Here is a 13,028-nt window from a genome sequence, read left to right on the forward strand (position 1 = left end):
TGAGCTCTCAGGCAGAGGAAGGAATAAGCTATGGGGAGTACAAGGAATAGAGGAAACAGTCTTCTTTAGAGCACTTTTGTTCAACTTTTTAAGAGTACTTTATTAAGAGCCGCAGTGTTAACTGGACTGATGTTTTGCCATTTAAAATGCAAACAAATTCTAAAAGATTCCCTAAATAAACAAAAAGAAGATAAAATACAGCACTCTACTGCTGTTAGAGTGGCAACATACTTGAGTTCACAGAGGTCCTAACAGCATTCCCAGGCACAACATCCAGAGCTATAGGGAATTTCACCTTAATGCCTGTAGGCGGAAGGGCAGGCAGTACCTGAAACGTTCATGTGATCTACAGTGCTAAAACCCCAGTTTAGTTATACCAATATTTCCCAATAAATAATCAATTCTCATCTAATACACACACCAAAATTATAAGACAGTATTCTGAAGCAATGCATAGAACCATCTGTTAAAAGCAAAAATAATCAATGCGTTAAGTACATTACATAACATTCTACCTACAACAGTTCAGGAACCTACAGTATGCTCGGTGACAGAGGAATCAGAGGTGGAAAACAAGAAATAAGGTGGAAGCTGCAAATGAGTATATACCTCTGTATCACAGTGCATAATACACTAGAGAAAACATGCAGAAGAGAAGAATTATACATTTAGAAGCAGGGAATAAGCAGTTTGGAGGTGATAAATATATTCTTAAGCTTCTCTTCTCTCACTTTTATAGAAATAAATCACAAGAAAAATCTCTTGCTCCTGAGGATCACAGGACGTAAATCACACTTCTCCAGGTCTGGTAGACTTTTGTCAGGATCGTAAATATTCTTATCTCTGTAGTGTCTTGGATTTCTGCTCTCTTGGAGAACTCTCATCCATAGGCAGAGACTGTATGTCCCAGAATTAGGATGAAGAGCAGAAAAAGAAGTTTGGGCTTTACCTTAAAACTAGCTGTAACATCACATCTTCACAATGCAAACCAATGAGCGTTCTGAACAATGCCAAGGAGACCACACAGAGCTGGAAAATGATAAACATTGTCAGTTTTTCATCTGGAAATTTTACCTTCCCAATCTTCCCTGCATACAACATTACAAAATGGCTCTGCCAGAACGTCATGCTTTATAAAACAGTGTTAGTAAGATATTCCATTTTGTCAGCACCTCTATGGGATATATTTTTTTTAAAGTTGTCTAGAGCTATACGCATAACATGTTACATTTTAACAAAATACAATCCAGAATTTTCCTTCAAATAAGCTATTAAAAAAGCAGTAATTTACCAGTCTTTAATATTATTCAAATTTATTAATTTAATTTAACTCAGCATGAAGTGAACCCTGTAACTTCCAATACAGTGTGTTAGTTTTTACCTCTGACATAGAATTTGAACGAACTAAAGGTCTTTTCCGAAAGAAAAGTTATAAATCACCTCAAGTTTCTGTTGCTTTAAGTATAAGGAACGATTAGAGTTCTACACATTAAGAAGCAGAATGCTTCTATACATATAGCTTAAGGTACTAACATAAACCAGGACTAAATAAGTCATTTTTATCAGAATCTACTCCATGTGGAGTGTTCACAATCCCTCCACTACGGGTCACTTGAACGTCTGGGAACCATAGCAAGGCACGAAGATCCTTTCTGTGAGACCAGGAGAAAGGAAAGAAAAACAGGATTCCTCATAGGAATTGCATGCTTGCCTTTTTGGCAAAGGTCTGATCAAATATACCCATAACTAGGTATTTCAGTAGTCACACTCAGCAGAGACAAAAATCATACCCATTCTGTGACAGGCATCCCACTTTCACACTTGCTTTAGGACAGACGAGAAACATGGACTTCTACAGGCCTTTTTGGTCACTAATTAGACATACAACACTTTCAAAGCTATCGTACAGTACATTTCTAGCTGCCAGATGCTTGCTAGACCACACAGTTATGTCCAACATGGTAGAAGCATGAGCTGTAAGTTTTCATGGACCACAGCACCATCATCTCCCTGCCTCTTAATGCGTATTTCCTTGGGCACATTCTCCTGCACCGCTCTCCCCTAGAAACAGTATCTCACAGCTGGCTTCGACTCCAGGACCAGGCTGACTCTTGTGAAAATTATTTAGCATAAGCTGACCCTTTGCTAGAGTTTCAAGTTGGTGTTTAAATCTTGCCTCTATGTTAATTATGTAAACTCAGATAATTAATGTATGAAATTAATGGCAGTTTTCAGTAGCTAACAAAAGAAACAGATTAGGACAAAATAAGGAAAAAGCTACAGATACTTCTCTACCTCATTTTTTCAGTCACTGAACATCCTTTGTAATTCATTCAGGATTAAATCCAGCATCCTGCCTCTGCATGGCTTCTCCTCCACACTATGGAATTTCCTCCTCTTCTCTGCAGTCACTTCCCTTACTCCCACTGTTAAAATGCTCTATTCTAGCTCTGCAGCAGCGCATTGCTATGTTCCTCTCTCCAGCCCATGCTTTCTCAAGATGTCAACTTAAAGACTCTTTGTTTCACCATTTCCAGTTCTCTCTTTCAGACAAGTAACTCAGCTCCCCTACAATGTGATTGGCTGCCCATGGTGACCAAGACCAGATGAATGCATATATTTCTTGAAAAATACGTATACATACATGTATTTTCCCTTCCTTGGTAGCTATATCTGTGGAACAGCTAAACAGCAAAGTTTAAGCGAACCTCACTTGATAGCCTCTGAAAAGCAAAAGTTTCTTTGATTGCCTTCCCTAGTTTGGTCACTGAACTAACACCCAGAGAAGAAAAAGAGAAAGGGAAAAAGCAGAGAGAAGAGAACCAGGGAACACTCATGAGCTGGCTTGCAGTGAAGCAACGTAGAGCTCAAACTTGTTGTCCTGCCACCACTGTTCACTGCTTGTACTAGGAGCCAACAGGAAGGTGATAGTTAGCCCAAGACCTCATGTATACAGAAACAGACGGAGAAAGTAAAAGGGCAAGAGAAGAAGAAATAACCAGAATTGCAGTTTTAATAGGAACAGGAGTTGAAGAGCTTCACAACAAGCTTTTGGAAGAAGTCAGATCCTTGCATGAAAGGTGCGTTTTAGCCAGGGGACAGAGGGAAATTCTTATTTCCTCTCTGAAATTTACTGAGAGCCAAGTCTAACTTTTCTTCATACTGTGTTTTAAAACTTCATACTGTTCAAAAAAACCCTGCTACTGCCTTAAATTTTCCTGTATTTAGGAAAGTTCATTTTATAGGGAAACATTTCTCATTTGTCTTTGCAACCATATTGCAAATCAGGAATCATCTGAATAAGTAAAGCTAGGCTATTTTTGTATTTTGTAAAACAAAAAGTTTTAATATATGCTCAGGAGACAAAGAGGATAGTATTTTTACAAGTCCTTTTGGCTACCTGTCTGTACATAAGTTTAACCCTGTGAATTATTAATAAGTATTTTCATCAATAATAACATATGCAGCTTTTGTGCTATGGAAACACAGGAGGCTGCAGTTCTGGCTTTTGCACTTGGCCAAGTTATACTGCAGAAAACTCATTTAGCATCACAGAACCATTTTGGCTGAGATCCCAAGTTGCTCAGGGCTGCAGAATTCTTTACAATTCCCATCTCGTTTGCCTATGGAACAGTAATTAATGATTAGCAGAGAAAACAGCATTTGCATTTTTGTTGACAGAAGCTGTTTCAGTTTTCAGGGTTAATCCATCTTAGAGATGCAATAACTGCAGCATATATCCACATTTGCATGCACTCACATTTCAAAACAAATTTCAGATGAAGCTACGGTCCCTAATACACGAATCTAATGCATGTGCTGGTGTTCTGGCTTCTCTTGTACCTGAGCTAAAACAATATTCTTTATTTCATTTATGAAAATATGTGCATCACACAAGATTCATCCGAGACTGCCAGCCAAGCAAGGCTCAGAAGGGTAGTCCAGTGCAACAAGTAGTCATTTTCTCTGCCAGAAGATCCAACTGTTAGCAAAGGTAACTATCATCTCTGTCAGCTAGCTCTCCGGCCACTGTGGTGCATTGTGCCTAGGCTGAGAAGGAGCTCACTGCAAATTTGAGATAAACCTTACTACACAGAGGAGTGAAGGCAAAGAAAAGAAAGCAGCAATCTGATCACTTGAGCAAGAAAACACCTTCTTTCAATCAAGGAAGAAAACAGGCAACACCACAGTTTAGCAAACATGCTATAACAATACAGACTTGATTCCTGAGAAATATATTGGCAATACTGCAATTCACAACTTGGATCAACTTGGAGACATCCTTACAGGGCTCCCGTCATCTCCCACAAGGACTATTTGAAAATGCTTGTTGCTTGGCAAAACTCCAAAGATCAAAAATGCTCCTTACCACAAGTGTATTTATAAGTCCCAGGGTGAATTATCTACAGCAGCACTAATTCAGCAGTATCCAGAATAAAAATGCTTCCAAATTTACCTTTAATCTTCTAACAGAAACCAGACTTCGAGTAGCCCTCATCTCCCTCTATCCCATTTCCAGTGCATGTGAAACCACCTCACACGTTTATCAACTTAGTATAGTGGTAGCTAAATGTCATCACACACACACCCCAAAAAAAACTGAAGAGGTGGAGAAATCACACATTTGGGTGGGAGGAGAAAATTCCTAGTTAAACAGATACCCACTGAATACAGGGAATCTCCCATTTAAATATTTAACCCACATCCATGCTGAGTACCTGAACTTCCTTCCTGCTTGTCTTACCCGGAATGGTGTGTTGATTCGGCTAGTAAGTGTATCTAGGATATGCACATTCTCATGTCGGTGCAGCAAAATAAAACGGAGGAAAATCTTGAGGAGGGCTGGCTCTGAAACACTACGCAAAAAGAGATCCAGGTATGCAGTAGTAGTCATCACTTCTTCCACAGTCACCTACAAGCAAAAATAATGTAAATGCAGACATACTGCACACACAAAATATCCATCCATCCTCTGCAGCTGTATACCTGGCAAGCACTCTAAGCTCTCCATACATAACACGGCCACAAAAACATTTAGGTCTTTGCTTTTAAATTTGCAAAAAGCGTGCTTCTGAATGACTCAGAAGCATTTTGACCTCATTTCTTATCTGTCTTGCTTCCCCAGGAAAAAAAACAACAAACCCTCCCTCAAACTGACACCCCAAACCTCACACATACTGAAATACAAAGAGCCAAATCATGCTAGAAGCTCCCCACCACCTTTCTGCCCATGTCAGCTCTTTTGCATCACACTTCTGTCATCCTTCAGAAGCATTTTCAGATGTTGTGAATACCTGCATCTACCACTTTATTAAAAATAAATGACAGAGCACAATCAAAGCACAGTACAAACTCATGGTTCTAGAGCTTTAAAGAAAAAAATCCCCATAGCTATTCAGGATTTTGCCACAATTTTCCTTCTTTTTATTTTCCCACAACACAATTCCTCATCTCAGTCAATTTTTAAAAGGAGTATGTATATACATAAATACGCGCACAAACCAAAACCCAAGATCTTCGCTGCTGACTATTTGTATATCAAAATACAATTCAAATATCCATGCGACTTTTGCATACCATAACCCACACTGCTCTGCTTATGGCAATCCTTTGGAGCTTGTCTATACACAGTATGCACTGGCAAAGCACAGAAAATTCCAAAGGCCACCTCTGCACCATGCAATGCTGTTGCAAAGTCAGCTTTTTAAAAATAGTTACCCAGGAACATAATAAGCTTAAGTGCACAAAGATAAACCCTTAAATACAAGAATCTGCCTATATGAAAGGAAGTATTAAACATCTTTTGTTCACCAAACTTAGCTGGATAAATGAAAAGACTGATTTTATTAAAAAAAAAGAATCAAAGCTGTCACTTAAGAGCTAAGAGGATTTAGAAAATACTCAGAAGGGCAGCATTTACGTAACATGCTGTAAATATTAAAATCCCTGTTCCATAATGCTGCATGTTAGCCACGTACACAGTAATGTCATGCTGCAAATGTTCTCTTTAAAGCATTTAAGATCACAAGCTTCTTCTGGCTGGTTACACAGAACATAGGAATGCTGTACGCAGCCTGCAGACCTTATGGAGGCAGAGCACCAACGAGGAGAGCAGAGAGAAGCTCTAACATTAAGGTCATTGATTCATTTGGAGGCTTTAATCTAATACTCAGCTACACCATCCTTAATACAGTGGGCTACTAGCTCATTTTGGCATTAGAAACAAAGCACCAGTGAAGTAGCAATAGTCGAATTTTTCACCAGGATAAGAAATAAGTTCACCTTCTTGGTTTATCGCAGTAAGGTTGGTCAAAATCAAGCATTAAAATATAACAGTGAAAGGAAAGGAATGAGGCACACTTTCACAGGATCTGTGAGCTTTCTAAGGCTAAGTAAAAAACAGCTAGACATATTTTCTAGATCTGCAGTTGTATGTTCAGTGCCACCAAAACCAGAAATAAGAATATAGTTCTTTCACAAAATAATATCTATCAACATACAGTCCAACTCAGAATACAGTTTATGAATTCATTCCTCCTCCTTCCACCACAAGCGTCAAGTGGAAAAAAAAAAAAAAAATTAAGTTACCGTGTTAAGCACCCCAAAGTTACAAATTGCCAGAATTAGCACTGTGGCTACAGTCCTAACTCAAATTCTGTATTACTGTAAATATGAAAAAAAAAAAAAAACCAAAAACAAACAAACAAAAAACCCAAACATGCTTATGCACATACACACACTTTTCCATAGGACTACTGCCACATTTCAACCACCAAAAAACCTGCTCAGGAAACGAGCCAGGGTTGTGAAACAAAGGAAATGGTTCCTGGTTGCAGCCGAGATTCTTCTTCTTTTTTTCTTTTTTTCTTTTTTTTTTTTTTTTTTGCTATAACCAAAAGGTGTGAGGACTTGTGGGGTAAAAAAAGAATGGCTTTCTGATTAAAGCTGTTGACTGTTGCCCTGAGAACTGGCTTGTTTGTTTGTTTTTTGATAGCAGCAAACTGTAAAAAGCAAAGCCCAAGAAATCCATCATGTGACATCATTATGATAGCATACAGTTCATTGAAGAGTTTAAACCCTCTGCCAAGGAAAGGCCAGACAGAAGTAATACATTGTTATGTCTCTGTGTCACTTCTCCTTCATCCTTTATGGGGAAAAGGAAGCACATTCTTGGCCTGCAGGTTTCGCAGACGTTCGCTGACAGCAGAGGAATGGGCCTATGTATATATATAAAATACTGAAGCTGTAAATGAAAGCAAGAAAAGACAGCAGGTTCACAAGTGCAGTGACCTTTCTCTGAAGCCGATGCTGTTTGGACAACTCATCCTACATTTGCATCAGTGAGAGAAACCCATATGCTTTTCAGAGTGTGTATCATGAATGAAACAAAGAGCAGAAGAACGCCAGCTAGAGACTACTTTAGAAAAGAAATGTTCGATTCCGAGAGCATGTACAGTGCTCCTAACAGCTTGAGGACTAGACAAAAAAAGAAATCATGTTTACCGTAGCCAACACTTCACCGATAACACGAAACAGAGCTAGAAGCACCAACCAATGATTAATGAAGCCCAAATAATTCACAAAGGAGTTACTTATAACCTTGTTGAATCTTAATTGTTTGAATTAGGCTTTTCTGTGCAGGGTGCCACATTACACTTAATTTTTAGTTCTTCTTGGGAAAGAAGTTGCTGAGTCTGCTTAACCATTTTCCAAGAAAGAGGGAAGAAGACTAAGTTTTGTCAAGATTTAAATGGATTTTGAAGAATCTTTTTTCATTTTTCAATGAAAACGCACTGCCTTATCCACAATACTTCAAACTTTTGCAATAAATGAAGCTAGGATCTGTTTTGCAGCTCACTGTGCAACACTCAAAGCAGGCAAGTTAACGCTGGACAAGTGATTTTAACGCTATTGTGTTCCAGAAGTTCCAGTGCTCTCTCAGCGCAGCTTTGTGCGCAACTTGTCCACACGAACCAGCACAGAAACCATCCTTCTGCTTCCTCGCAAGAACAAATCAAACAAAAATATTGTTCTTCAGCGTTTGAAATGAAAGCCACATATGCAGCTTAGGAAAAAGATCAATTAACCTGGCAAGCAGACATCTGTGCTTTTACCATTATATCTTATTTTGCCACCTTGCATTCTGGGTTTGCTTCTCCCTTTTAGCATAGCTGACAGTAAGTGTAACTTCTGAAGATTTGAGGCACCTAGAGAAGTATTCAAAAAGGCTAATTTTAGCTCCATGAGGCTAATTTTCCTTTTACTCAATGGGATACGTTAGCCTGCTCTGAATGAGCCTCTAGAGAACTCACTTTTTTTTGCAATTAACTAGAGAAGGATGTTGGAGAAATCAGTTACACTAGGCAAAAACCAGCCTAGGCAAAAACCCTTTTAACTCTGTAAACCTTTTTTGCAGATCACATTATACATAATACATTGAGGGTTGAAATTGAGACTCGTTCAATTTGTGCAGTTATTATTGAAGAACTCTGTTTTCTAAGACACCAAAGCCATGCTATTAAGCTTCATTCACACTACCTGCTGGTTGTCTCTCCTTAAACTAATTTCTCATGAGACAGATTTGGGGAAAGCAGGGAAATCCTTTCTAAAATTCAAATCAGTACTTAGGTAAACAACAGAAGAACAAATGCTCCTAGAGAACAAAACATTTACTACCCATGTCAAGCATGCCCACTACAGTCAAATCCTGAGGCAAGTTACAAAAACTTTATATCATTGTAAACATTGATTACAGTATCATTTGTCCAAGTAAGCTTTTAGCTAGCCCTCAGAACTGAGGTGAACGTCTTTGAAAGGATGATAAAAAACAAGGCCAAACTTTCACACATCCACAAATCTGATACTTAATTTGAAAATTCTTCACCTCTGATAATTCAAGTATCAAGGAAAATACCATAACAAAGGGAGATGAATAAAATTAAGACAAGGTAGTTTTCTAGAAAGACCTTTGCTAAGTGACTAAATTTCAAGCTATGTTTTCATAAGAATATTTCAGCAATATTAAAATCCACCACTGCCACAACAGCAAAAATAAAAACCTACCAGCAGCACCCCTTGCATTAGATCCTTTCTACTAACGGTAAAGACTAGAGATACCTCTGTTCCTAAGATAAAGTTGTAGGATTGAAAATGAAAAATTAGAAAAATCCATATCCATTGCATTAATCAGGCCAGTATTCTACCATTTCTATTTTCATTATCCATAGTTGTAATGAATAAAATTTGTTAGAATTTTTTTTTCAATATACATATAAATGTAAAGCGTCTACCTAAAGATACCATTTAAAACCTCATCCACACGTTTTTCCTTTACGACAATCAGGTGTCAGATATTTTTGAAGATGTAGGCTGCTACAAAAGGGACTACCTGAGATTCTTCATAGCCAGACAGATATTTGATTAGAGATTATTGAAAACAGAAAGCCACTTTTAGCCTTGTAATACCCTTCTCTAATTATGTAATAATTTTTAGCAAATCTTTTCTTGCCTCATCTGATGACTGATTAGATGGCGAGGCAGAACACTGTAAAGAGATCCAGCTTTTACAAGTCACTGTGCCAAATAATACCAAAGAGCCAGAAATTACTGTCATTGCGAGTTCAGTTTAATATATTACACTCACTGTGTTAGACCAATTACACTGATTCTTTATTACTGGCTATTTTCCCTTGGGATCCACACAGTATATTTTCTAATTTACAGCTTCATGCCCTCTTACAGGAATATGGCTATCATGATTCTTCCTTTCCTTCACGTTTCCCTTCCTTACAAGGATTTCATATTGCCTATGAAGAGACCATGAATATTCTCATTAGAACTTATCCTCTAGATCCACGAGCAATTTAAACCTGAATAAGCCCACCTCGCTGACAAAAAATTCCAGCCATTCCCACTCTCTTCTCCTTTCTATTCATTTTCAGCTTCCTTCTTGCCCCCTGCTTATACTGGCAGAAGGGTTCAATGCTTCACTTCACTGCCCAGTGAATTGGCTCAGGGAATTGATTCAGGTTAAAACTATCCAGGAAATAAAGCCGAGTTTTAACCTCAATCAGTTTCCCATCTGAACAGTTGTCCTGGCAAAAGAGAAGGGGGACAAGCGGGATCAGGGGCAGAGGAAGTTTGCACACTGGGGGAAGCAGAAAACGAGAACTGCTTCAACTTCCCTCAGCCTACGTTTATAAACCAGTTCAGTTCATACCAGGTAAAAATTCAACTCAGCTGCAGTATTTGATGCAGAAAGTGAAAGGCACCTTTAACATGTATCTACTTCGTAGCCAGTAAAATTAAGTTTTGTAGCTATTAATGGGCTTCTCCAAAGCATGAGACTATTCAAAGTTTTCCAATAACACTTAGTTTACACCTTTTTACAGCAGCTCTCCAAATGTTTTTCAGTAGAGGTGAAAGATGGTATTATTTCTAAATGGGAACTGACATTCTTGTAGGATATTTATAAAGATGCTCCTTCTAATCTGTACAGTATAATTTACAGATCGTTTCCCCCTAGCTGAGCTATGCAATCATCAAGCGGGTATTGTTGAATTAACACAGTAGCATCCCACGTTAGAGGTTTTCTTTTAGATGGGGTAGTGCACAAGAGAACTGAGGTCCATTTGACAGAGCTTATTTGACAGGACCATGCCAGCGCTTCCACAGAGCCGTTCTGTTCACTTGGCCAACAGCAACTTTTTACGCTAAAAAGCTCGTACAATTTTCCATTACTCAGATTAAAAGCAGCCTTCCAAGTAAAAAAATAATTATATCATAGTTAGCAATTAAATGCCGTGTAATAAGTAATGCCAAGACATTAAAAATTTGCTTTTATCATATAATGTCAAATTTTTAGCACTATCTTCAATAAATTGAAATAACATAAATTACAAACACTCAAGATGTTCCGAATAGCTATCGTTGCCACCCAAATTCTCTGAATGCCAAATTAAAATTAAATTATATGCACTTACAGTAAAGAGATGTGTATAACCCATCTGAGATGTATCAAAGATAGCATAGTATTATATATACCACAGTGTGGCTCCTAATCACCTAGCACATGGTTTTGACTGCACTATATATACACATATTAAAGACCTGAAAAAGATTTCACTCAGATTTCTACAATAGTGCTGCAACTACCTAAAAGAATAAGGGAAATAAGCACTTTCTACTACCAAATATATAAAGACTAAAACAAGGCAATACGGCCTCTAGCAGAACCAGTAAAACAGACTTCAACGGGGTTATTCTGGATTCACTCTGGGATTTCAATTAGGTTTTAACTGAAGAGAAAATTAGTCTTATTTGATTACTTGGACCCTTGTACAATTTGGCCCCAGAAGACCTTATATCTTTTTTGATAGAGCTCCAAAATGTTAGTTTTGAAAGTGAAGCAAGAAATAGCCAATGAAATATGTGACAGGAGTTTAACGTTATGGCTCTGTGCCTGAGCAGAGTTATACCTTCTCACAAGTATTCTTTTCTTAAGTACCAAAACCTAGGGAAGAACGTACAGAACTGCATAATTTCAAGTGGTAAGTGACACGGCATCAAAAAATACCAGTCTTAAATTAAGAACAGATTCTGCCAGATAGTCTTAATTTTCTTAACTCCCAGACACTTACACCAGAAAGAATAAAAGATCGTTTGGGCAAAAATTTAAATCATGGATTATTACTACAAAAAGAAAACTACCAAATTAACCTTTTCTTTAGCTCTGTATCTTTACACACAAAATATTTTATTCCTTCTGTTTTTAACTGCATTTGTACAGAAATAAGGAATTTGTGACCTTGCATAAAGACAAACCCCCCCTGAACAACGTCATTGAATCACTTTTTTTGATGTCTCAAGAAACTCAGGTATCAGAAGTAAGGGAGGTAATTCTTTTGTAAAAAGTACAATAAAATCCAGACAACCAAAGGACAAGACAGGGCTATCCAGCACAGCCGGTTAATGCATATCCCTAGCTACATAATACAAATCTGGGCTCTGTCTACCCATTCGGCAACGTGCAGCTTCTGAGATACAAATATATTTGTCAATTGCACGTGTAGGTGGGATAACCCACACAAAGTGGCAAGACTAGTACAGACCAGGTATAAATTAGGCTACAAGAACGTACTATATTTAGGATACTTATCTTTGAGAAATGAAGTTAGGGAGTCATAAACTTGAGAATGTTCGGGTTATATAAGAATATTGCAGTTAATCTGCTGTATAAATAACCTTCTTCACAGAGCTCACTGTGAAAAACAGGTTATTTCAAGCTAGCTAGCTAGCCCAATCAATTTGAAACTTCCTTAACTGGGAAAAAACTGAACTAGCAAATTCTTTTTTCAACTCCATACTAGCTTCCTCAGATAAAAACATAAAAATCACACCAAGGAAAATATGTTGGTCTCCCCACCCCCTGACTTATTCATAGAAACCCTTCTCTATCCTCAACACTCTTGTACTGTTTCATTCACACAGTGAACTGTGTGCATAGTAAGTATGTATAGGGAGACAATCTGCAAAAATTTAAAAAAGGCAGAGCTTACTACATAGTTCCATAAATGTTACAGACATTTCAAGATAACGCATATACACATCTCAAAGCTTTGGAGCACTTACTGAAATTCTGAACTACTTTTACTGAAGTTCTACTTACTGAAATTCTGATGCTACTTTTACCAAAAGTCTTGTTTGGTAGTCCGATGTTTTAAGTTGGGAGAAGAGAAGGAAGTCAAGCAAAGGAGACAGGAGGTCTGCATAGATGAAATAGGAGCTTCTAACAAAACTGAAACATAAAAAGGAAGAGATGGAAGCAGGGACAGGCGACCCAGAAGGAATATGGAAAAACTGCCTGAGTGTGCAGGGAAAGGATTAGGAAAACCAAAGCCCAGCTGGAGTTGAAGAAGGGCTTCAACAGCAGAAGGAAAACTACGAAAAATGTGTGCCCGCTGCTGAATGGGGAAGGGGACCATGGTGACAAAATACATGGAAAAAGCCACAGAACTCAATGCTTTCCT

General features: G+C 38.0%; 1 protein-coding gene across 4 annotated transcripts in view; it reads right to left on the reverse strand.

Annotated features, from left to right (window-relative positions):
- FHIP1A (FHF complex subunit HOOK interacting protein 1A) overlaps positions 1 to 13,028 on the reverse strand; it is a 93,280-nt gene that overhangs the window by 13,048 nt on the left and 67,204 nt on the right. For all 4 annotated transcript variants that reach the window (XM_087736437.1, XM_087736436.1, XM_087736434.1 and 1 more), the window contains 2 exons: positions 4,745 to 4,912; positions 950 to 1,029 (listed from right to left, as the gene is read on the reverse strand). In XM_087736437.1, the coding sequence (XP_087592563.1) occupies positions 950 to 1,029; positions 4,745 to 4,912 (248 nt within the window). The remainder of the gene's footprint in view (positions 1 to 949; positions 1,030 to 4,744; positions 4,913 to 13,028) is intronic.

Source organism: Nipponia nippon, unplaced genomic scaffold (genome assembly GCF_047370975.1).
Source record: "Nipponia nippon isolate SJK-2023a ecotype South Korea unplaced genomic scaffold, ASM4737097v1 scaffold_6, whole genome shotgun sequence".
Classification (NCBI taxonomy): domain Eukaryota; kingdom Metazoa; phylum Chordata; class Aves; order Pelecaniformes; family Threskiornithidae; genus Nipponia; species Nipponia nippon.